At 38.0% G+C, this 25,876-nt stretch overlaps 1 protein-coding gene across 1 annotated transcript in view; it reads right to left on the bottom strand.

Annotated features, from left to right (window-relative positions):
- LOC145986372 (F-box/LRR-repeat protein 4-like) overlaps window positions 1-25,696 on the bottom strand; it is a 67,457-nt gene extending 41,761 nt beyond the window's left edge. Inside the window, exons 1-3 of the mRNA XM_083120290.1 lie at window positions 25,487-25,696; window positions 14,385-14,478; window positions 3,782-3,977 (exon numbers count right to left, since the gene is read on the bottom strand). Of these exons, the coding sequence (XP_082976416.1) occupies window positions 3,782-3,977; window positions 14,385-14,478; window positions 25,487-25,696 (500 nt within the window). The remainder of the gene's footprint in view (window positions 1-3,781; window positions 3,978-14,384; window positions 14,479-25,486) is intronic.
- Between the last annotated feature and the right edge of the window lie 180 nt (window positions 25,697-25,876).

The raw sequence follows: 25,876 nt of genomic DNA, 5'->3' as shown, positions 1-25,876 counted from the left end.
GGTACGGGTATAGTAGTACAAATACGTGGGATATGAAGCTTCGACTGTTATGTACTAAATCATTTGACAGGCTATGGAAAAGGGAGATTTTATAAATGAATAACATCTGTTTCCGAAGAAAGGTCTGCGTCTTCAGTAGGCTTCTTTATGGGCAATTATTTTCCTGAAGATGGTTTATTTTCAAGATACTTTTATAAATTTACATCTTAGTTACAGATCTCCATAAATAAAGGACAGAACAGATTTCCTTCTTATAATTAAATCTACACGACTTTTGCTGTTTATTTACATAATATGGATCAAGAAGTCATATTAGTTATATAAAGACGACCAGGCGCTTGCTTGGAACTTTATGAACGCTCCTTGACATAATGAAGCATAACTTTGACGTGACTGGCGAAGGTTTTAAGTATTGACTCCGATTTTAATATAAATTGGACATTATGGTCTGGCTTCAAGATATATGCAGAAATACAAACTGCTATAATTCGTAAAATATTAGAGACATCGACTTGATATCGGGTATGGCAACATGTTAGCATGTTCACAGGGCGAAACCTAACCATGCCAGATATCAATAATGAATAACCTGATCAATGAATAATAATCATGGAGACGAAATAATCTGAACTTATTCTTCCGTATGATGGCATGTTAGCATGCCCACAGGGCGAACCTACTCATACGGCAGAATAACATTAAGTCCTGTTGCTTTATGCAAAAATTGAAAATATATGTTTCGAAGAAATCAAACTGAATTATCACAAAGATGAAAGAAATCGTAAATTAACTTATTCTCACGCATGGTGACATGTTAGCATGTCCACAGGGCGAACCTACCCATGCGACAGAACAACAGTAAGTTCTGAGTCGAAATTTAGCATTATTTTGCTAAGATTTTATTTAAAATTTCAGAAAACTTCAAAATAAAGTTGAAATTAACTTATTCTTTCGTATGGTGACATGTTAGCATGTCCACAGGTCGAACCTACCCATACGACAGAATAACTATGTCTCTAAGCTAATTTGGGAACGAAGACTGAGTTCTTGAACCCTCCCATAAAGGGAGCTGAGTATTTAAGATGTTAATCCATCGGAGTCGATGATGAAAATGCCCCAGAATTAGGTTCCGAAGCTGTATTTATATCCTCGCATGTCAAGCAGAGCGCCTCCCGTGACACAAAAGATAAACATAGCTACAGCTGTGATATGCAGAACTAATTTGTGTATAATGGCAATATTCTAAAGATTAAACAGTATGTTCCATAAGGTTCATTTTTCTATGTCTAACACAACATTTATGATCCTTAAAGTTTCTATAATATTCTCTACCATAGAGTTGTCACATTCTTAAAAACTTCTTCCCAATGTTCATAAGGCTTATATTACTAATAACTCCAACTGAAATTTAGCTCTTATGGCTTTCATAATAGTTTGATTCTAAAACTGAGTACACATATTTTTGACTAATTGTCAACAATGAAAGATTTTGCTTTCAAGAAGCTTGCAAATAACAAATTCTAAACTTCTCGAATGACAGAATTAGGTCATTAGTTCAACTATTAAATATCTCATCTTTCATAATGTTTTTGTAGTGAATATAAAAAGTAAAATAATTTAGAATAATATTAAATATGACCGAATCTTTGATATGGTTCGGGAGGATCATATCAGAGTCATCCTTCACCTTGATTCCCACATGAAGTTGGGTTTATGTATGGCAGACATGCAAAGAAGCTTATGCGGCAGACTGCCTCTGTCCTACCGTTGAACAAGGAGGTAGCTCTGTGATGGTGTAATTTGATGGTCCTATTACTACTCTCAACAGACGATGTATGGCCAAGGATTATGTTGTCATTTTGGATAACTAAGTGCATCCTATGGTACAGATGTTCTTCCCTGACAAGGACACCTTCTTCAAAGACAAAAACCCCCGATTCACACTGCTACCTCTGTTCAGGCGTGGTTTGACGAAGGTGCGGATGAACTTCAACACCTCCCATGGCCTGGCCAGTCTCCCAACCTGAACATTATAGAACACCTGTGGTTTGTTTTAGAGCATAGAGTCTGGTGCAGATATCCTCCCCCATCATTACTGGCTGAACCGAGTGCTGCACTGCATGACGAATGGTACAAAATTCCTCTAGAAACAATTCACAAGTTGTATGCATCCATTCCACGACAACTAGTAGCTGTAGGACTGACTAAAGGTGGTCCCACGTTGTACAGAGTGTCCGAAAAGTCACGCAACCCGGTGTTTACGACCGTATAACGGAATAGTGAAACGGAATGAGAAGAAACGCTTTCTGCCAAGAGAATGCCCTGTATATTGGGAAAATTTAGAGAGACAAACATATGTAAGAACATGCATGTTTTAATAACAAATAAGCAAAGTGTTGCCAAAGGCGGAAAAAAAATATTTGCAAATCGTGTGTATTGATGCACAGAACCCATTGAGGTAAATTATCGCAACATTTCACAATACCAACGAACAATTTGGATGGCCATCTAATGAATTTGACAGAAAAAGAACTTTGACGAAGTTTCAAAAACATTGCAGACGGGAATAAATAGGCTGTTCCAAAAATCGATGTTTTCACAATATTACGCAGGACACTGGCAACACTGTTGGTGTCACGTGTCACCAACAGATGTGTTTCACCTCAGGCTATCACACTAAGGCACTTTTAACGACAAAGGAGAAAGTTGGTTATTCTCGAACATATGCAATAAATTACATACACCTTGCAACCCTGAAATGTGGGTATACCTAAATGCATCTCTTACGCGAGAATATGACGATGTTCGGATATATTCATCAACAATAAACACTCTTTTCTGTGTAGAATATGGCATTTTGAAAACACACACACCATGTCAGCATAAGTAGACACAATCTGGAATGCCGTTCGCGACAAACAGCAACCACTTAAGGCACAGAACACATAACAATTGATACATGTTCTTCTGTACCCACATTTCAGGGTTGCAAGGTGTATGTAATTTATTGCATATGTTCGAGAATAACCAACTTTCTCCTTTGTCGTTAAAAGTGCCTTAGTGTGATAGCCTGAGGTGAAACACATCTGTTGGTGACACGTGACACCAACAGTGTTGCCAGTGTCCTGCGTAATATTGTGAAAACATCGATTTTTGGAACAGCCCATTTATTCCCGTCTGCAATGTTTTTGAAACTTCGTCAAAGTTCTTTTTCTGTCAAATTCATTAGATGGCCATCCAAATTGTTCGTTGGTATTGTGAAATGTTGCGATAATTTACCTCAATGGGTTCTGTGCATCAATACACACGATTTGCAAATATTTTTTTTCCGCCTTTGGCAACACTTTGCTTATTTGTTATTAAAACATGCATGTTCTTACATATGTTTGTCTCTCTAAATTTTCCCAATATACAGGGCATTCTCTTGGCAGAAAGCGTTTCTTCTCATTCCGTTTCGCTATTCCGTTATACGGTCGTAAACACCGGGTTGCGTGACTTTTCGGACACTCTGTATTAAGCAAGGTCGGTAAGGTGCTTCCATTATTTTGATCATTATCTGTACATTATCTGTAATATGTCTAGATCTATCTTTTATGGAAAATAAAAGAGACACATAAGAGAAAGACAAAAAGATTTTTTTAATTATAGTTATTCAACCGGAAATACCTCAGTTGTCAGTATATCACTTCAGTGATTTCCAACAATGCATGCACTGTTGTCAAGTGTACAAAATGAACACAAAATATTTGTAAATATATCATCTCTTCACGCAAACACTTACTTTGTTGGAAAATTTATGGTTCTTATGACTGGCGAAAATATTCTTGGAGTGTGGCCAACAACCTGCGGTTCTCCTTCCCATAATATTTCCCATCTACCACCTCCATCCCCTGCCCAAATTCTTACAACAGAACCTGGATTGTAAGTCTCATAGACACTGATGCGAAAGGGATACACTTCCTGCTCGTACAATAAATCTGAAAGACACATATAGCATAATACTTAAATAGTGCACACTTTATCATTTTTAGCCCAACATATATTTATTTGGGCAAAATGTTGTAATCCCAATGAAAGCAAGCAGATTGTTGAACTATCACTACGTAGTATATTAAACTACTCATATTTTACACGTATTTTACATGTATTTAACATGTTGATTAACCATGCTGTCAGTATTCATTTGAAGTTTACTATTATGCATAGGCAAGTTAATCAGGGATGGTCCTCCAGTTTACAAGGTTGGTCTGATCAAGTTCTTGGACTAACAATGAAAAAACGAATTTATAGTGTCAAAGTTATTTTTAGTTTTCAACATAATCTCCCTATTTATTCCAGTGATGCTCCAATGCCTTTATCCCATCCCTGAAGTGGTTTGCAAAATTCCACTTTACAATTGCAATTGCCTCTTGATTCAATAAATCACTGACCAGCAAGGAAGACACAGCAGTCAGGAGGAGGCAAATCTGGGAAATAGGATGGATGTTCCAACAGTTCATAGTTCAAATCTCTTAATTTTCCCATTGCCAAAATACTTCAGTGTGCACTGTCTTGATGAACAATAATTTTTTTGTTCTGCAAACAGGGTCTTTTCTCACGATTTTTTTCCATCCAGTCAGTTTAAAAGATTTGAATAGTATTCAATGGTTGATGTTTTACCCTTTTGAAGAAAATAAATAAATAAATGCCCTTTAGCATCTCAAAAGACCGATGCCATAATCTTTCCTGCTGATGGAACTGACTTCAGTCTTTTTTGAGGGCTAACGACCTGGCTTCTGTCTACAGTTTTGTTTCTGGCGTGTAATGGTGAATCGAAGTCTCATCCATAGTTATAATTTGATCAGTTTAATTTTTGTTGAAATGCTTCTACAAAATGCTTCTGTTCATAGATTTTCATACAAAGATGTTTTTGATCTGCTATTAGCAGATGTGGCACCCATCTTGCGCGAGACCTTTTCATATGCAATTCTTCATGTAAAACATATCCTATATGATCCTTTGAAATAGCTATAGCCCCTACAGTACAGCAATTTCATGCATTTAAACTTGGTGGCCATCTAATACCATAGCATGTATTTGTTCAATGATTTCTGTTGTGGTTGTACTCTCTGAATGTTCTTCACATGGGCCATATTCAAGGCTTGTACAGCCACGTTTAAATTTAGTAGCCAATTTTTACTTTCATGAACTTGGAATGAATTTAAACTCATATTAAAACTTCTTTGGCACAGAATTTAATCACTGCACAATATTTAATTTTATTCTACTGATTTGGACAGCTCTATGAGAGAAACTATTCAACAAAATAACTTGCAAATTTTACATGTTTACTTATGACACATGTACGAACGTAGAAAAAATATTGCTGATAGCATCACCATCTATGCTTGAGTCTAAGAACTTTTCAGATCACCCTTGTCTAGAATATGAACAATTAAAATCAGCCTCCACCAGAAAACCTTCAATTTGCTGTTACAAAAGTCAGGTACTCAACAACCCAACCTACAATTCCACCTGTCCAATTACTAGCTTTTTAAATTACTTTCTACTCAATCTTCCAGCTTATCACAAACAAATGTTTTAGGGACTTGTTTTGTCTTCATCTTCAGAGCGAAGTCTTGCTATGTGGTCATGTTGTATGTATGTCCAGGGTGGTGCATATTGTATCTACATATGTCAGTTGGCAACCTTGTCGGAATGCAGGTGCATATGTGCAGAAGTCTACCATGCTAAGACAGCTTCAGTTTGGCAATCAATCTGCTATGGAATGTTCACCTATTCAGACCTGAATCATGGCAGCGAACATCATCTGAACATGTTCCATTCAGGAGATACTGGGATGAGAGTCCAATGATGGATGCCATCAACCCATGTCAGAGGTCACAACATGATACGGTAGGCTATAGACGAAAGATATCCAATGCCAGCATGCAGAAACAAAAGTTTCCAGGTCAGAGGATGAATATTCTCTGGCATTCTGAAGCTTCCCAGTGCAGTGCCTGCTGAGTCTTCTGAAAGGAACCCGTTCGGATGAACATCTCCAATGCTACGATTCGTGTCTGAACAGGTGAACATTTCATGGCAGACTGATTGCCAGACTTGCAGCTGCCTAAGCATGGGAAACTTCTGGGAATGCACACCTGCATTCTGACAGGGTTGCCAACTGGCACTGGTAGATACAATATGCGCGACCTTGTAATTCCTCATCATAGGAATGTGTTCTCGCAGAAGCAATTCTTTCAGTTTAATTATGAAACTGTTGTTAGTGTCATTTCATGTCAGTTCAACCCAAAAAAGGAGGAGCCCATGATTTCAGACTGTGACGAAACTTGGTACACTTAATCCTTCCATGGTTGAGAGAAACCACATTTTTTCTTGTATCTAACTTGTCTGGTTTCCACAGTAGTTCCTTAGAGGAATTCAGATTAATTCAAATTTTAGTAAATCTTGTTTTCAACCAAAAAAAAAAAAAAAAACCAACAGACAATAATATTTTATTAATTTATTTGTCAACCAGAGCTATGTGAAGACACCACTGGGAATAATGGAGCAGTTCAGTATAAGTAATGGACTAAAACAGGGAGCTAAACTTTCTCCACAGCTCTTCATAATTACAATGGATGTAATTAACAAAGAGGTGAAGGCCTTGTTGTGTGTTGACGACTTAGTAATATGGGGAAACAGTGAAGAAGTACAGACAGCTTGATAGTTGGAATGAGGAAATTAAAAGAGCAGGAATGAAATTCAGTGCAGAAAAGAGCAAGGTGCTAATAACAACAAGAAACAGAGCCAGAAATGAACCAAGAATAAAGATGGACATGGAAGAGTTGAGGGTAGTGGAGACCTTCAAATATCTAGGAAGCATACTTGAGAGAAGTGGAAGAATAGATGAGGAGGTAAACAGAAGAGGACAAATGGACGGTGGACTCTTATCAAAGTGTTCGGAGATTAATATGGAACAGGGATGTACCTATGAAATGGAACATGGTAATATAACACATACTATGTACCAATAATTACGTTCTGAGCAGAGACTTGGACAATGACAGAGAGAGACGAAAGAAAGATACAGGCAGTGGAGATGAAATTTTTATAAAGAGTATATTGGGGAAGACTAGAAGGGATAGAATAGAACAGGCACAGATGAGATGGTTTGGACACATGAAGAGACTGCCAGTAAGAGCTTACAACGCACAAGGAATGGGAACAAGGCCGAAGGGGAGACCAAGATGTCAGTGGAAAGAGCAGATAGTGGAGAGTGTTGAACTGAAATGGAATGACCTGTTACTTATTATAGATTCAATATTGACTGTCAGATATAGAAAAAGATGAGCTATACAGTGTAGTCAAGTGGCGAGGAATATCAATTTTGTTGTGATGACATGTCCAGTACCTGTGAATTGTGTTGCGAGTACATAATTCTTCAAATAAATACACAGGTTTATGTTCAGTTTTGCAGAATGTGAATAAATGAGGGACAGTGTAGTAGCCTCCTGTTGGCCATGGTTAAAATAATATTATGCTTGTTTTAAGGTGGAAATAATGTGATTATGTCTATCCAGGCAAAAAGGACATCTGATGCATGGATTTTGTTTGTCTGGAATTTTCCTGGTGAGGTCTATTGCAATATTGGGTTTGTACACAATATAAAATATAATCAAATATTGGCCAAATCAAGGATTGGACAAGTATAAGTCTCTGCTGGAACTTCAAAACATGCAGAGAACTGACTTAGAACATTACGGTATAATGTGGTACTGATATAATAGGTGAAATGAATGATTATCGTGACACGTAATCACATTGAAACATTTCTATTTAAAAGAAAAAATCAAATTCAATGTTCAAAATTTAAAACATAACTGAAAATTGAAACATTATATGGCACATTGCATACTTTTATAAACATAATTTAAACTTTCTTGTGATTTTATATTAATGTTGATATCAAATACCAGAGAGAACGTTTATGCTATCTCCTCTACTCTTGCTCTCTTCTGTGAATTTAGGATAATTGCGATGGCAGACAATTGCAATGAATCCAAAATTACGGACAATTGCAATGATTTTGATGGTGAATATCATTTTACAAATTAATGGCAGGACAATTGCAATGATCAGGATGACTAACCCACAAGTACACCTAACCTAACCTAAACGTGGTTGTAATGCAAATACGTTTACAAGCTACCCTGCCAGTCTCAAGCCTGGAGAAAGTGTGAGAGGAATCAGTGTTCTATTCGAAAATATCAATATTTCACATAATTCTCTTGTAAGAGTTATTGTACGGGGTGTTAAGTCACCCTTAAATTTGATGGAAGGTTTAAAATGTCATCGCCCTTTCACTACTTCTAACTGTGTTCATTGCAATTGCCTGGCTACCCTCTTCTGTACCACAACTTATTGCGTAATATGTATTATGTTATCAATTGACTCAAAGTACCACTAATATAAAAACTATTGGCATTTCAAATCAATATTAAAGTGATTAGTCTAGAAACAACGAGTTTGGAATACCTAAGAAGCTTGTTAGTATGATAAAAGTATGCACCAGTGAAACAGAAAGTAAAATTTGTGTGGGTATTAATGTGTCTGACAAATTTACAATTCATGATGGGTTAAAACAAGGAGATGCATTATCTCCATTGCGCTTTAATTTTGCCTTAGAATATGCTGTTAGGAAGGTAAAAGAAACTAACGAAGGTCTAAAATTAAATGGTATGACTCAGTTGTTAGCATATGCAAATGATGTAGACTTATTAGGGGATGATATAAATACAATTAAGAATAATGCTAAAATATTTTTCAAAACTGCTAAAGATATAGGTTTGGAAGTTAACAAAGAGAAAACTAAATATATGCTTACAGGCCGAAACCAAGTGTTAGGTAATAATCAAAATCTAATTATTGGTAACAACTCGTTTGAACCAGTCTCCAAATTCAAATACTTAGGAGTAATATTAACAAATGAAAATGATATTAAAGAGGAAATAAAAAGTAGGCTTAATTCAGGAAATGCATGTTACTTCTCTCTTCATAAACTTTTGTCTTCTCGTTTAATATCTAAGAAACTAAAAGTTAAAATATACAAAACAGTAATTTTGCCTGTAGTATTGTATGGGTGTGAAACTTGGTCCCTTACATTGAAAGAGGAACATAAATTGAGAGCATTTGAAAATAAGATCCTTAGGAAAATATTTGGACCTAAAAGGGATGAGGAGACAGGTGAGGAGTAGGGGGGATCGAAAAAAACAATTTTTTTATGATGCTTTTGGGGTACAGCGGAAAAGTTGCCTCTATACATAAGTAACTTCTGTTCAAAATTTCACCACCCTAGGATAATATCTTCTGTTCTGGCAAGGGACGTGAAATTTCAAAAATTTAGTAAAATCGACAATTTTTTTTTTTTTTTGAATTTTTTTTCAAATTTCACAGCACTTTGCGGTAGTGTGCAAAAGTTGCACCTATGTATGGTTAATTACAGTGCAAAATTTGGCGCCCCATGGACATATGTTCTGTTCTGTCAAGGAGCTTGAAATTACCCAAAAATCGACAAATACACTGTTTTTTCATTATACTTTTAGATATAAATATGATTTATTAACAATTATGTTAGCAGCAGATTTTCCAGATTATCATTAACCACTAATTAATGATTATTAATTAATGATTATTAATTATTAATCTTTTTTTGTTACAGGTCGTGAACTGAGCTAGCAGTGAGCAACAAAACATGGCAAAATCTTCAAAATTTTCAAAGCGAGGAGCATTAGACTGCCCAATTTTCGGATCACCGACAGATTTTGCTGGGATGCTTCCAACAAAAGAGGATGTTATTAAATGCTGCATTTACGAAAGGTGGCGTCTTAGATCTGAAACAACTGGTAACAAGGAACCCGCATTTTCTTATATCGCAGGGCAAGTTTGTGTAAAGCTGCAAATGCTGTATTCTGATGCTTCCATTCCGACAGTTTCAAAGAAACGTGTCCTTGATATGATTCATGCATATCACAAGAAATATATCGATATCAAGGCTGTTTATAAAAGAATAGAGAAAAGCATGGCAACTAAAGCAAGGGTGGAGAAGTTTAAAGAAGAATCATGCTTTCTTTTTGATATAGCAGCTTGTAAGTGCTCCACGTTTACAGACTGCAATTGCCCGAAGGAATCCAGGGTTCCCTTTAAGGAACAGACATTTCTTGCTGATCAGAGAACAAAGTGCCTAATGTGCATTGGATCTCTCGATTTGCAAGAAACCAAAAAGCTCCAAGCACGTGCTGAAAGGAAGACAAAAAAATTCTTTCGTAGTTCTAAATCTACTGCATCCTGCTCATCGCAGCCTGATGGTGATGAGCTCTCATCAACATCAACGTTATTAGAAGATGATGAGGCAATGGATGAGGATAAGGAACCTGAACCTGATGACTACGACTACAATCCCGGACCGTCGACTTCATCCTCTTCGCAAATGCGAAAGAAACTTTCAAATACCGCCTTAATAAGCCAAAGATTTGGGGTATCGCTTCAAGCCACGGCTGCCATAGCTTCTAGCGTTCTGCACGACGTAGGCCTAGTCTCTGAATCGGATACATCTTTAGTGATTGATAAGAACAAAATTGCTAGAGAAAGGTATCGAACCATGCAAGAGCTTAAAAGTGAGAGTTCGGACATTGACAATGATCATTTAACAGGACTTTACTTCGATGGCTGACGTGACAAAACATTGTCAACAGAAAAGGAGGATGATAAATACTACCAAAGAACAATTGTAGAGGAACACTATTCCTTGGTGAAACAACCAGGATCTAGCTACGTTGGTCATGTTACACCAGCTTCAGGATCAAGTCTGGCCATTGCTGAAAGTATTTACGACTATATCACAGCAGAAGTGCCCGGAGGTTTAAACCATATTCTTGTTCTAGGGTGTGATGGAACGGTCGTAAATACTGGAGTTCACAATGGGGTACTGCGTCGTCTTGAACTGAAGATCGGGAGAGCTGTGCAATGGGCTGTTTGTCAACTACATTTCAACGAATTGCCTCTCCGCCACTTGTTCGAGTCCCTCGATGGTCCCACCTCCGGACCCAATTCCTACACTGGTTGCATTGGAAAATCTTTGAAGGCGTGTGAGCTGCTTCCAGTGGTAACATTTGAGCCAGTTAACTGCACATTGCCATCAGATGATATATCCACTTTGAGTAAGGACCAGAAGTATCTGAGGGATATTGCTCTCGCCGTTAGCTCACGCTGGTTGACAACAGCCAACAGGATATTAAGACTGTATGTTTCCACCACGGAACCATCAGACAACTTATGTACCATAGTAGAGTTCGTTATCAGGGTGTATGTGCCATCTTGGTTCCGCATCAAAATCCATCATTCAATTAAGGATGGAGCTCGGCATCTTTACCATTTCATTCAGTCATCCAGATACTTGGATCAAGTTAACCGCAACGTCATCGACCCAGTGATTTCTCGGAATGCTTACTTCGCATCTCCAGAAAACATTCTGCTCGCGATGCTGACTGATAAGAGAACACATATCAGAGCCCTTGGCATTCGAAGAGTCATAAAAGCACGAGAATCATGTGAGACGGTTGGACACGTTGGGATTAGAAAGTTCGATATTCCAAAAATAAACTTCGAAGCAAACGACTATATCGAAGTAATTGACTGGTCGTCCAGCGAAGTAACTCCACCACCAATACTGAATGATGTGACTACAGAAGATTTGAAAAGTATGCTGAAAGAACCAATACCAATTGACTGGACTTTTACAAAGTTCCCATGGCACACACAAGCTGTGGAAAGAACAGTAAAATTGGTTACGGAGGCCTCAAAGAAAGTGTGTGGTCATAAAAAACGGGATGGATTTATTCGCTGCACTCTGAAATCGAGAAAGGCCATGCCTGAATTTAGGTGCAAGAGACAGTACAAAACCTAAAGACACATATTTTACATTATTATTACCTACAAAACACACATTTTCGTACTTTTAATTTTGAATACTTATTTCTTAATTCTTATATCTAATAGTATGCGAGTGTATGACAATTCTGGTTTATGTTTAATAAATGTTAGTTAAATAATGAAAAAACAGTGTATTTGTCGATTTTTGGGTAATTTCAGGCTCCTTGCCAGAACAGAACATATTGTCCGCGGGGCGCCAAATTTTGCACTGTAATTAACCATACATAGGTGCAACTTTTGCACACTACCGCAAAGTGCTGTGAAATTTAAAAAAAATTTCAAAAAAAAAAATTGCCGATTTTACTAAATTTTTGAAATTTCACGTCCCTTGCCAGAACAGAAGACATTATCCTAGGGTGGTGAAATTTTGAACAGAAGTTACTTATGTATAGAGGCAACTTTTCCGCTGTACCCCAAAAGCATCATAAAAAATTTGCTTTTTTCGATACCCCCTAGTGAGGAGACAGATAGAAGGTTACATAATTTAGAACTACATAATTTGTATTCATGTCCAGATATTATTAGAATAATTAAATCAAGAAGACTTAGGTGGGCAGGCCATGTGGCATGAATGGGAGAGGAAAGAGGAGTTCACAGGATTCTTGTTGGGAAACCTGATGGTAAGAGACCTATAGGAAGGCCAAGATGAAGTTGGAGGGACAACGTTGAGATGGACCTAAAGGAAATCGGTAGGGATGGAAAAGAGTATATAGATCTTGCTCAAGATAGGGACAGATGGAAGGTCTGTGTTGCTGCAGCCATGAACCTTCGGGTTTAAGAAGGCTAGAGAGTTAGTTAGTTAGTCTAGAAACAAAATTCATGTAGAGTTGGAAGGTTTTCAGAAAAATTGCCAACTTCCCAGGCTAAATATTTTATGATGATTATTTTAAGAAAGTGTTTGCACTATAGCAATATTTGTAAATCAATTTTACCACACTTTTAATGCATATATTAAAACATGTAGGGTAATTCTCACAATCTGAAAATAAATTATATAATGATAAAATGTTCAAAATGATTACACCAAAGTTCAAAGATTTCCTACAAAATTCACGTCTATTCACGAATAAAATTACCACCTGTATCACTAGTGTTGCTTCCAATATGGCAGCTGTATGTAGGATAGATCCCTTGTTTACATATTCAGTTAGTAGTAGGTAAGAGTAATGTGTGGTCATGGTCCATGGAAGAAACATTAAAGTTACGTGATATTGTTAAACATTGCAAGAATGATGTGAATACCAGGAACTATAACGAAGGTGAAGCTGTGCAGATAACCAAAAGTAACACAGAAAACGGAGACGAAAGTAATGTATACACACTGGTCCTTCAAAGCAGTGCTGTATCATTTGCACCTCATGTTGTAACTGGAGTTCTCGGAAATGATTTGTAAAGAACTGAAATTGACCTGTACTTGAAAAGCTGGGGGCAGGAGAAAATTGCGAACATATTGTTGCAGTTCTGTCTCGAAAGAGGAAGGCTGGTTTAATAATAATATACACGATTTCATGACCAGGCAATCCTCACTGAAAGAGGACATGGCACTGAATGAAACAGCAACATTACCATGTGCATTTTCTTTTTCTGGTTACTCTCAAACTATTTTCACCTTTGCACTTAATCGACTTGCACGTGTTGCAAATTTTATACATACATAATACATGGATGCATTGGGCAAGATGCTTCACGACTTTTCAAAAAAAAAAATGTTTTACTTATAAAGTACAATTTAAAACTTTACTTTCACGATAATATATATTTATCTCTTGAAAAATAAAGTGAGCAGACTCGTGCATTCTTCGTAATTTCTTGTCGAATTTCAGTGTTATCCACATGCCAGTTTTCTGTCAATCAATTACGTTTTCCCTGATTTAGTTGCAAATTTTATTTTGTTGATTCAACGGGGTGGAAACACATGACAACTTTTTCATTTGTTCTGACCTATAAAATGCTTTATAGCAAAAAAAAAAAAAAAAAAAAAAGGTTCAATTTCCAACACAACGTATCCTACATAGAGTAGATCCTGAAAACTCCACCAGATGGCATATTGGATAATTTTAATCACAAATTAAATGTCACAATTTTGTATGAGATACTCAAAACTGACATGTAAGCTTCTTAGTAAAGGATTCCAATTATGTTGTTGGTTAGTAAAAAATTCTTTTTATTCAATGATTTCCTCATTGATCTTGTAAGAACTCAAAACAACTATGATGTCTCCGAAAGTTTTTACCTCTCAAAAATAAATCACACAGAATTCATGTTCACTGAAAATATATTCCCTGAATAAAATTGTTGACATCAGCATGCCCATAAAGAGGTTAACCTATTAACAAACAGATTTCATTTTTTTTAATACTAAGGCTTCAGATTTTTTATTACTAAAAGAATTATAAATTAGTTAATCCACTCACCTACATAGTCTTGGCTTACAATTTTACCATAATTCTGAGGCTGAAATTCTTTATTGCATGAAGGTGCTTCATTCCACCAATTGCCATACGTTCTCTGCATGAACGAAAAAGAAGACAACCTCATTCTTTACATACTTATGAAACATTCCATCATTTGTACATTTTACACTTTATAACAACTCATCAATATAAGTGTTTATTTTTAGTGGCATTTACAACAAAATAATGTCCTATATTTATGAAGATTGCTATATTTCAAAAGTCAAAAACCAGGACACTGCTCAGCACAGGAAGCCTGTAGAAGTGGGGGGGGGGGGGGTCTGGACCCGACAAAGTACAAGGTGGTGCAGGAAAATGGGAAATTTTGAATGTAGGATTAGCAACACTGGGACCGGGACCGATGCAACATCATTGAGGTTTGCATTTAGTAATGATGGTGCATTGGAGTGGTGCAGAACATGAGTTCGCTGTGAAAGCATTTTATAGGAACGGTGATAGTGTGACTGCAGCACAAAGCGTATTTCGGCAGAGTTACCAGTTAGGACGCCATGGTCGTGTCCCATCGGCTCATGTGATTACAACCTGGGTGCGTAATTTCAAATAAACTGATAATGGTTCACTCTGAGTGCAATAATTCCCATGTGGTCGCAAAACGGAACTAATAAAAAATAGAAACCTAGGGACAGTTGCTTTCATGTTTTCCAGAAACATGGAAACTTTGCCCTGGTGAGCAACAATGGAGGAACATCATGCATCATGGTTCACTGTAGACATTTTAGACATGGTGTGCAACAAATCCAATTGTCAAGAAACACAGTTTTTCGTAAGTTTCCTCTAAAACAGAGGTGTTTTAAAAAAGATATAATTTTGTCACACAAAATGGGGCTATTATGAACAGTGGGGGTTATTCTGCACAAGTGAACTACGTTCCCACGACTACGGGGTGTGAGTGACTCGACACTGTATCTGCAAACAGACACATGCAGTCGCAGGAACAAAGTTAATTACCCACAGCTCCTGAGAGCATCATGAGAACTCCAAAAGTTCGCACTGGAACCATCTCAGGTGGGCAGAAAGAATACTCGAACCACAGGATATAAGTTTTAAACAGTTTTTATTTAGGTAAGTCTATCTATGTACACGGTGTAACTAGGAGCATGAGATTGAGAAACCAGGTACTACAGTAGATGAAAGGAAACACGTTAACTTCTTAGGTATGCAACGAGAGATTTACTGTTTTAGACATTGTAAGCTACGTCACACCCTGCAGGTATTCATAATTCTTATCAAGGGAACTGTGCATTATCAGGCTTAGTGTTGAGTGACTAGATAGCTTGGTTTATACCGAGAACCATCTTATTTTTGATGGTTGAAAAATCGACCATAATACGAGTAAAGTGGGATCAGAACCACTTTGTGCCTCCACCGGGAATCAAAATGAAATGCTTAGAAACATATTAGAAGCTAAAAGGAATGAGGGAAACAGGTGAGTGAAGATGGTTATATAATTTAGTACTGCATAATTTGTATTCATGTCCAGATATTATTAGAATAATTAAATCAAGAAGACTTAGATGGGCACGCCATGTGGCACAAATCGGAGAGGAAAGAAGAGTTTACAGGATTGCTGTTGGGAAACCTGATGGTAAGAGACCTGTAGGAAGGCCAAGACAAAGATGGAGGGATAACGTTGAGATGGACCTCAAGGAAATCTGTAAGGATGGAAAAGATTGGATTGATCTTGAGCAGGATAGGGACAGATGGAAGGCTTGTGTTGCTGCAGACATGAACCTTCGGGTTTAAGAAGGCTAGAGAGTTAGTTAGTTATACAGGGAGGTCACAAAGTGGGCATACCCCCACCCCCTTGTATTTTCGACACTACGATGGTTATGGTTGAATGCTTGATATGAACACATACCTCATGGTTTTAAGTGTCCGGGACATCGGTATGGATATCGTCTTTTTCGAAGCATGGCCGAACTCTGCACCATATTTGGCTCACTTCGTGATGTAAGTGTGAATAAGACCTTTTTCCGGGCAGTGACGTTCCCCTCAATAACATTCTGAAGGGCCTTCAAGAAGTCAAAGAGGTGGTTAATCAATGACACAGGTATGTGTTCATATCAAGTAATCCAACTTTTACTATCATAGTGTCGAAAATAAAGGGGGAAGGGGGTATGTCCACTTTGTGACCACCCTGTACAGTAAACATGCCGTAGGGCTGCAAAAATATTAAGGTAAATCAAAACGATTAACAAGGATGCGGAGGAAAAGGAAAACATTGCCTTGTAGCCTAATGTTAGAAAACATTCTTTTGCAACGTAAATCACAAAAATTCAAGGCTTAAAAAAATAATTTTCAGAAAACAACTTTGTACCTTAAACAATTCAATTCCTCAATTCCTAAGAGTATAGTCTAATCATTTCTGCTTTCTACTCAATTCCGGGATATTAGTGCATCCCAAGGAAACTTTTTGGGACACTGGGACAAATGATAACATTCCGAGACTGTCCCAGAAAATCTGGGATATATAGCAACCCTAATGCAGAGTGTTCACAAAGTTCTGTCCCTTGAACTTTAAATAGCTGTAAGTTGGTAACAAAATGTCGGAGATGATACAACTTTAACACAAGAGAGCATGGTCCTTTGGCATATTTTTGCGGTTGTATTTACAATTTAAATAAGCAATATATTTATTACAGCTGCAATTGTGATCAAACACACTGAGTCAATGCAAAATGTTACCAATGTCTCTGAATTCTGATCTTGCCAGAGCATGAGTGTTCATTATGTTGTTCATCTTTTTCACTTATGGGAAATTGGGGTGTAAGGGGTGCTTCTTGCACATAGTGCACCCAATAGTCAACCTCACTTCCACGTAGTACACTCTGGACTGTAGACTAATGAGGCTCTGGCGACTGGACCCATAGCCAGTATAATTGTGTTTCTGTTGTCCTGTGTTTTGTTCCTACTTGTGCTGAGTGCTCCTTTACAGCCTCAGCTTTTAACGAAAGTCAGAAGATTTTAATATTTTATGATTTTAGTTATGCAACGTTAGAGTTGTTATGTGTAACGATAAGGGGCTGTACCCCGTATAATGTGACGGGTGCAAAATAGCCTTAGTGCTGGCGCACCCAAAATTTTAAATTCAAATCAAATCATCTATGGGAAATTGATGAACAAACATACATCACCTATCTTGATTATTGCCATTGATATAAAGAGGTCTCACGTTAGAAACAGCATTGCCATCTGCCATAGCCTGATAATCACAACAATGCTACATAATGTTCGGTTTACATGCAGTGGTTCAGTTCTCACTTTAAACTAAGTCCAGCCTTGATTAAATGGAATTGCAATTAGGAAGGATAGCTGAAGATTTTCACATTAGAAACAGCATTGCCATCTGCCATAGCCTGATAATCACAACAATGCTACATAATGTTCGGTTTACATGCAGTGGTTCAGTTCTCACTTTAAACTAAGTCCAGCCTTGATTAAATGGAATTGCAATTAGGAAGGATAGCTGAGCCTTCTATCATACAATTGGAGAATGGGTGTGCTGTTGCCAAACTGAATGTCACAGGATACATTGAATTTTTGTTTTAAGCCTACTTTTATGCACAAATAGGCTAATGGGAACTGGACCTATTGTTTAAAATGGAATTCGAACCACTATGTGCTTCCACCGTGTATTGAACCTGGTACCTCTTGATTTCAAGGCACCGATGAATTCTCTTATCAGATTTATTAATGTGTATTTCACTGGCCAAGTTGTAATCAGGAGAAATAGGAAAACTGACCCAAGAACTGAGGAGGTCTTCCTTCTTTCACCCTCGCCTTACAATAAATATGGGTGGATAATTGACAACAGGGCATGGCTGCTATTTACTAAATTTCCTCATGCTAACTGCCTTCCTATTTGTCAGTGCCAATCTGACCAGAAAGTGGATTAAACAACTTGAATCCCCTACAATATTAATAAATAAGGAGAATGAACTAAACTATCAACCTTGCAATTGCTGTGACAAAACATAATTTTATATTTTTTGGTGAGATTATTATTATTGTTTTCTTTTCCAACTGGTGTAATTTAGTTGTAAAAACTCCATTATTGACATCCTCGAAATGTAAGGGAATTCTGGATGATTATAAAAAATAACGTTCCACACCCTGGCCCTGCGGTCTAAGGCATCATGGTTTGGGTCCAGGCTATAAGACATGCGTAGGTTCAAGTCTCTTGGGGGAAATGTAACAACTTTTCTCCTGAGATTCCGGCCGGTGTATGGGACGAGTGACCGACCACACACCATCGTGAGGAAATTGGGGAGCACTTTAAAGTGCTGTACATGTACAGCTACATATTTGTAGTTCCAACAGTTTTGCAGTGTATGTTGTCAATCAACAGAAAATCTATAATTTGCCTTTTTACGTAAATTAGGTGTCGAGCTCTGTGCACTGACCTCACAGCACAATTCGTTATGTACTCTGAACATAGACATCCTCAGGATTTTTTTTCAGTGAGGGGAGAGCAAGTTACATTTTCCTTGAAGGCAGGGGGGGAAGGGTCAAATGAGGCATATTTTCCCACTTCAGAGCATTTCTCCCTCAAAAAACACTCCTTCGGTTGGAAGTTATGATGTTCCTGCAATGCCCTTATAACAATCCACATAAATTATTGTGACTGAAATGAAATTATATGTGTGAAATATACACTTTTAGGCTGACATCTATTTCCCACCCAACGGCCCTGATTTTGAAAGATGAGTTGAAAACATACCAAGACACCTGCTATCTAATCAAAAGTATATCAAAGTCAGCAGGCCTGGACAAATCCAGAAGACTGTCTGCATTTATTTGAAAGAAGAAAAAAAGAGACATGTCACTACAGCTTCGAATTAAAACAACGTGTCTATGCTGGCTCACGTACTTCGAAACTGGTTAAATGTAGCTGCAATAAACTGATCCAAGACATTTTGTTCTGGGCAAAAGAATAAAGCATGGGAGCCATTGACCCACTGTACCCCCTCAAGAATTACGTCAATTTTTTTTAAAATCAATAGACTTTAATGTTTTACCTAATATAAAAGTAGTTTCAGCGTTAGGAAAGCACAAATAACTGAGATATTTTATCCTAAAATATGAGTCACTTAAGATAAAACTTGCAATTTCGGAGTACTTTCACTTTTTGCTATAGATTTTTTCAGTTCTTACGGTGTGCGCTCTATAAGCTGGCAGGGGAAGTGGAGAGGTGGGAAACGACCTATCCAGTGCAACGAGACAACACGGTTAGATAGAGAGACTGCAGCATTGCCAGAGTAGCGGGAAAGGTGAGTTGAAATTGAAAGAACCATGAAATACAGACGTTCCATTGTTCGCATATGGCCTGAGTATGAGTATTATCCTCATCTTGAGGTCAGTAGAATACCGATAAGTGTATGATATGAAGTGTATACGTTGTAGGAATTCTTTCCAACTGTACCGAATGGTAGCTATACCTGCCACAAAATTAGTTTGGTATTGACGCTTGGGAAGCACATGGAGAAAGCGGGTCTACTTTACTGCGGCAGGGAGAAAACGTTTATCACGGTGTTGCCGCTTATCGGGCGATTGTTCTTGCGATCAGTTTTCATGTTGTTGGGGCAGGACGTGTTGTTTGTTGCGTTGCTGTGATATTTTAACTGGTCCGTTTGTTTAGTGTTTACTGAATTTAAAGTATTCTTTGTTGTATATAGCGTGTTGTTTTAGTGTGTTATTTTTTTGTACATAATTTTCTGCTTGAGTATGTCGTGTGCTTGTGTGAAGAATGTCAAGCACAGGAGGCAATACTCGAGGAATTCCTCTCAAAGGCCAAACGTGGGAAAATGTTTGTTCTGTGCGCAAATATTTTGAGCAAGAGAGAAACAATGGGGGTCCAATCATTTCTGTAAATAAAGTTCTGGACAGGACTGCTGCTGCTTTCGGCGTGTCTAAGAACACAATTGTTACCACAGGGAAAGAAGAATATAATGTGGTAGAAATAAATCAATGCGAGGCTTCAAAACTGCAACCGCAGGAAAGAAGAGGAATATCAGTAAACGCGTAACAAATTTAGATACCTTTCAGCAAGACGCTATTCGTCGCCATATTTACTCTTATTATAGGACTTTTTCAAGGTGGGAAAACATCTTTAAGGACAGTCATAAAATCTCTGGGATTCTCATACAAAAACAAATAATGGATGCAAAATAAAGTATGGAGGCATATGGGGATGTGGAGGTAGGGCTCCACACATTCTCGACCTCGACCATATTATGGAGGTGATGCGGTGATGTGGTTCACCAACCGCCTTTACCCCAGGTTTGCCCCAGGTACTCATTTGGGCTGAGTCGACTCTGGAGCCGCTAGGGATATTTGATTGATTGATTGATTCATTCATTTGTTGTTTTAAGTCCACTTTATGCACGGGAAGGCTAATCGGGACTGGACCTACAGTTTAAAGTGGGATCCGAACCACTGTGCCATATGCCTCCATCGGGTATCGAACCCCTTGATTACAAGGCGACGACGTTACCACTACCCCATCGGGGAGGCCTGCTAAGGATATTTGAAAGAGTTCCCCAAACCACCGCGGGTCTCCCGCATAAAAGTCAGACGCCTCACCAACTGACTTTGTGCAATTCAGTTGCGGTATAATTGAAAGATGGGCAGACTTTAACGGCGACTTCGGAAAGAAATGATTATTGAAAGTGTATATATTCAATATTTTCAGAATGGATTGAAAAGGTAACCTGTAAATGCTCATTTCGTTAATGTTGTTGGGAGATGGAAATGAAGAGAGAAAACAATAACACATTCATCATTGTTATTCCGTTTTCCTCGAAAAACAATAACACATTTCATCATTGTTGTTCTTTTTCATAACACGTTTTCCTCGACACAGCGTCAGAAGGCTGCACTGCGTACCGTACCGCATGATATGGCAACACCGTGACGCGTGTTCATTCAGCTCTCAATACCAAACTAATTTTGCGGCAGGTATAGCATTGTACATTACAATCACTGTGTCTTTGATGTTCTTTTCGTCAAGCGTATCTAAAAACTGCAAAAACCACTGTGTAAATACTTTAGCATTCATATCAGTATGGTAGTCATCAGACGTCGATTTTGCCTTTGGCCTGAAAACTAATTTACATTCCTCTAGAAAACCAGTATGACTGGAACCTGCGTGACAAACAATAATGCGCCCACCTTTACCCACGGGCACTTTTAAACCCCCTGTACCCCTCTTCATTTTGCCAAATTTTCATTGGAGCGTAATTCTGATGTATGTACATTTCATCTAAATAAAATACCTATAAAGGGCAACGAAGGTTCCTTATTTTTGAGAAGATGCATTTTTCGCAAAAACGTTACTCTGGCTGTAACTAACTATATCGGCTCTCTCCATCAGAAATCGTCTACCGTTGTTGCTCTTTTTGTACTTGAACCCCATAGACTTCAGTATCCTCCACGACAAAACTCTCCACTGAAAGCTTATTTGTGTATGCAAATCAACGAAAACTTGTTCAGTGTTGGATATTCACCCTTTACATAATACCCGAGGATAATTCTTCTTATTATATTATTATCGCAACCGTCAATTGCCTTTGTGATACTGTTCCTTTTGATTCATTTGCGTGGTGATTCAAATGATGTAGAGCCTCCCGATGGCGCAATGGTAGCGTCGTAGCCTTGTAATCAAGGGGTCTTGGGTTAATTTCCCAGTGGAGGCACATAGTGGTTCGGATTCCACTTTAAACTGTAGGTCCAGTCCTGATTAGCTTTACTGTGCATAAAGTGGACTTAAAGCATTAAATCAATCAATCAAATGACGTGGAACCCGACACCTAAAGACTGTCTTTGCCTTCCCTAACAATACGCTGCACAGTTTGCTGACTCACTCCACAACCTTCTGACACTCTCTGTTGCACTTTGTGCACACTTACCAAGGGACCACTGATTTCTGCTTCCTTTTGAAAATATTCATGAACCCTACTGATTATTTTCCTGCCTTGGCTACGAACTACCTCCTTCCTGTTCGCCATCGTATGATACTTACTGCGTTGATAAACACAAAGCTCCCAATGGAACAACGAGAGTACAAATAAATGTTACATCACATGCCACATACATGTTTTTCAAAGAAACAATGCAGTTAGGCAATACACGATGCGACAACAATTACTCCCACACATGTTATTCCTACATTCCGCTCATAACAAACAGGAATCAACATTGGGGCAAAACACCATCAGCAACGTGGTGAATTGGCAACACAGCAACGTGCAGAACGAAGTTAGCGCTGCAGCTTCCTCCCGTGACTGCATAACTCTCGGCTCCACCGCTAGGTGGTCTGTTCTCTGATTGGTCAGCTGCATGTTCCCTGCTCCCCCTGCCAGCTTCTAGAGCGCACGCCATAAGAACTGAAAAGAGCTATAGTAGAAACTGTTTTTATGCACATTAAAATAGCGAAAGAACATATCGAAAGAAACTATAAATACCAAACCAAACAATCCTAACCTAAATACGTAAAATTATAGCTGCTGTTGTGGAAAGTCGTTTTGAGTGCTTTATACACTTGCTCGAAGCCTTCGGCCTGTTCTGCTTCACAGTAAAGTAACAGACGTACTTTACTTCACAATAACACATTTCCGCGAAGCAAAAATGGGTCGGGTACCCTATTCTACACCCTCGAATTTTGAATTTTTTCTTTTTCATTATGAACATTATTTGATCCTATTTGTGAATAAAAAAAATTGGAGTGCGGAAAGAAGTATTTACGACTGTACAGCCGTTTAAAGTTGAAATTTTGTCGCTTGAAATGGTTCACAATTATTTCCAATTTCTAGATCGTGATACTAACACGACACCAAATTTTAACTATCGATCTCAACCTAACTGAACTAACCTATCCACGTGCCAATGGTTCGTGGGGCTAGCGCCAATGGTTCGTGGGGCTAGCACCAATGGTTCATGGGGCTAGCGTCAATGGTTCGTGGGGCTAGCGCCAATGGTTCATGGGCCTAGCGCCAATGGTTCATGGGGCTAGCGCCAATGGTTCGTGGGGCTAGCGCCAATGGTTCGTGGGGCTAGCGTCAATGGTTCGTGAGGCTAGCACCAATGGTTCGTGGGCCTAGCGCCAATGGTTCGTGGGGCTAGCGCAAATGGTTCGTGGGGCAGCAGACCATCTCCCTGTAAGTCAAGTACAATGTCCTGTATGTCTCGTTGAACAAAGTCCTCTATGTCCTTCATCCGTTGAACGTGTGTCAATCTCATATTTAGTCCTTTTGTCTTAATTCAATGTCACACAAATCAATTCCAATGTCTAAAGTCGCACAAAACAATTGCAATGTCTCAAATATCCAATCCGCCAATAAATTACATAAATAATATAGTGAAATCGCAAATTATCCCATTGCACAAGTCATTCATAACAAGAAAAAATTGCAAATTATCCCATTGCACAAATCAAAGATAAGAAGAAAAAGAAAATGTTCAGACGTGCGCCTGTGACATGAATCCAAGATGCGCCATGATCAAATCCCTGCAAAACCGTTTCGACGTTACATAAGGAATCTAAATATTGAAAAACGGGTACCACTTTACTATACCTGAGACGGATTCCTTCAAATTTACAGGAGAAAGTACTTACGGAATTAATTTTCTGGAGTGTTGTTGATGTTCCGGAATGTAGTTTTGGTACATTTTAATGCGAATCATGTGGTTTTATACGAAAATCTATTTCCGACGTGCTATTGCTGCTGCCGTCATTTGCTTTCTGCAAGAGAGCACAATACGCGATATTGCTGTTGCTACAAGCCGATGTTGTCCGTATATGCTAAATTGAACGAAAGGAGTGCTAATGGAACCTAACCTAACAGGCCTAACCTAACCTAGTAGGCATACCTCGTCCCCGAAAGTAAGTAAAAAAGTCAATTTAAAATTCCTAGTGTTTTTAATTTTTAAAAGATTATTTCCGATGCGCTATTGCTGCTGCTACAAGCCGATGTTGTCCGTATATGCTAAATTGAACGAAAGGAGTGCTAATGGAACCTAACCTAACAGGCCTAACCTAACCTAGTAGGCATACCTCGTCCCCGTAAGTAAGTAAAAGAGTCAATTTAAAATTCCTAAAGTGCTTTCAATCTTTTTAAAAAAATTTAAACTGCTTGCCTTACCTAACCTAACGTCAATCGTTTGTTCCTGAGGTGTTTTTTTTTTTAAAATTTTGTAATTTTTTTTTATTTGAGCATACTTTGAAATCCGGCTCGAAAGTAGGTATTTTTCGGTAAAGGAGCTTGCGAACGATCAACGGTAAGCTATCGCCATGTTGTGTGTGGAAATAAACAAGAACAGTAAGTACTCGTAAATGTAAGAAATATACATTATTTTCGTTACAAATTCCATTATTTCACCTAAATAAGTGTTCCGGAATGCAGAATAGTACGTTAGCAATGTAAAAAAGTGCGAAAGAAATCATTCCCACGTGTCTCAGGTATAGTAAAGTAGTACCGAAAAACGTAAGTTTCCTAGCACGTAGATCTAAAAAAATTAATTTCCGCGCTATTTAGAAACATCGTTTCTTATGAAGAACTAATTTTCGTAACGAGAATATTTGAAATGTGCGAAAAATCGAGGGTGTAGAAAAGGGTACCCGAGCCGCAAAAATCAACTGAAAACGTTCATAAACAACAAAATCTTCATAAAGCATGCAAAATGTTTCTTTTTCCAGGGGGTACAGAGGGTCAAGGGTACCGATAGCATGAACGCCTAAGTTTTACCGATACATGCCACAAAGAAACTTAGAAGTCTTGTCAAGGACAAATTCTAATAATACACAATCAATATAAGAAATTTAATATAGGCTGTATTACACAGCTGAAAGAGTTTATGGCGAGATACGAAATGTTTGTGTGAACGCCTCAAATAAACATCAACTAAGGTGACTTGTACTAAAATGACAACACGTCACACTGGTCTTTTTACCGACAAAATAAGTTTGGAAATTAAAAAATAGCAATTGTAAGTACCAACACAACTTGTCCTCGTCAATACATGTATGAATATATGGAAACACTCACCATTACGAAAGCCTGAGGGAAGTCACCATACGATGGAAATTTACTAGGTTTTCCCGAAATGTTATATGCCGTGTACGATATACTAACATCACTACCATACTGGGAACTGAAGTCAATGACATCCAACACAAACTGCTCAATGAAAATCACATTATTGTCTTCTGATACATACGATCTAGTGACATAACCATCTGTGTTTATTTCGGCCATTTTCATATTCATCAGTGTTGCTATACTATTACGTTAAATTATTGAATTTCACCCTTTGTAGTAAACCCTATAAGATTTTCGGAAGGAGGAGAAAATCGAAAAGCTCAGAAAAAGTTAAATTTCATGATTTTCATTTTATTATTTTAGGTATCATGGCAACATTTAATTTGTTCACATGCT

This window comes from Lepisma saccharinum, chromosome 4, assembly GCF_977018435.1.
Source record: "Lepisma saccharinum chromosome 4, izLepSacc3.1, whole genome shotgun sequence".
Lineage (NCBI taxonomy): Eukaryota > Metazoa > Arthropoda > Insecta > Zygentoma > Lepismatidae > Lepisma > Lepisma saccharinum.
This window is presented reverse-complemented; position numbering and strand designations above follow the sequence as displayed.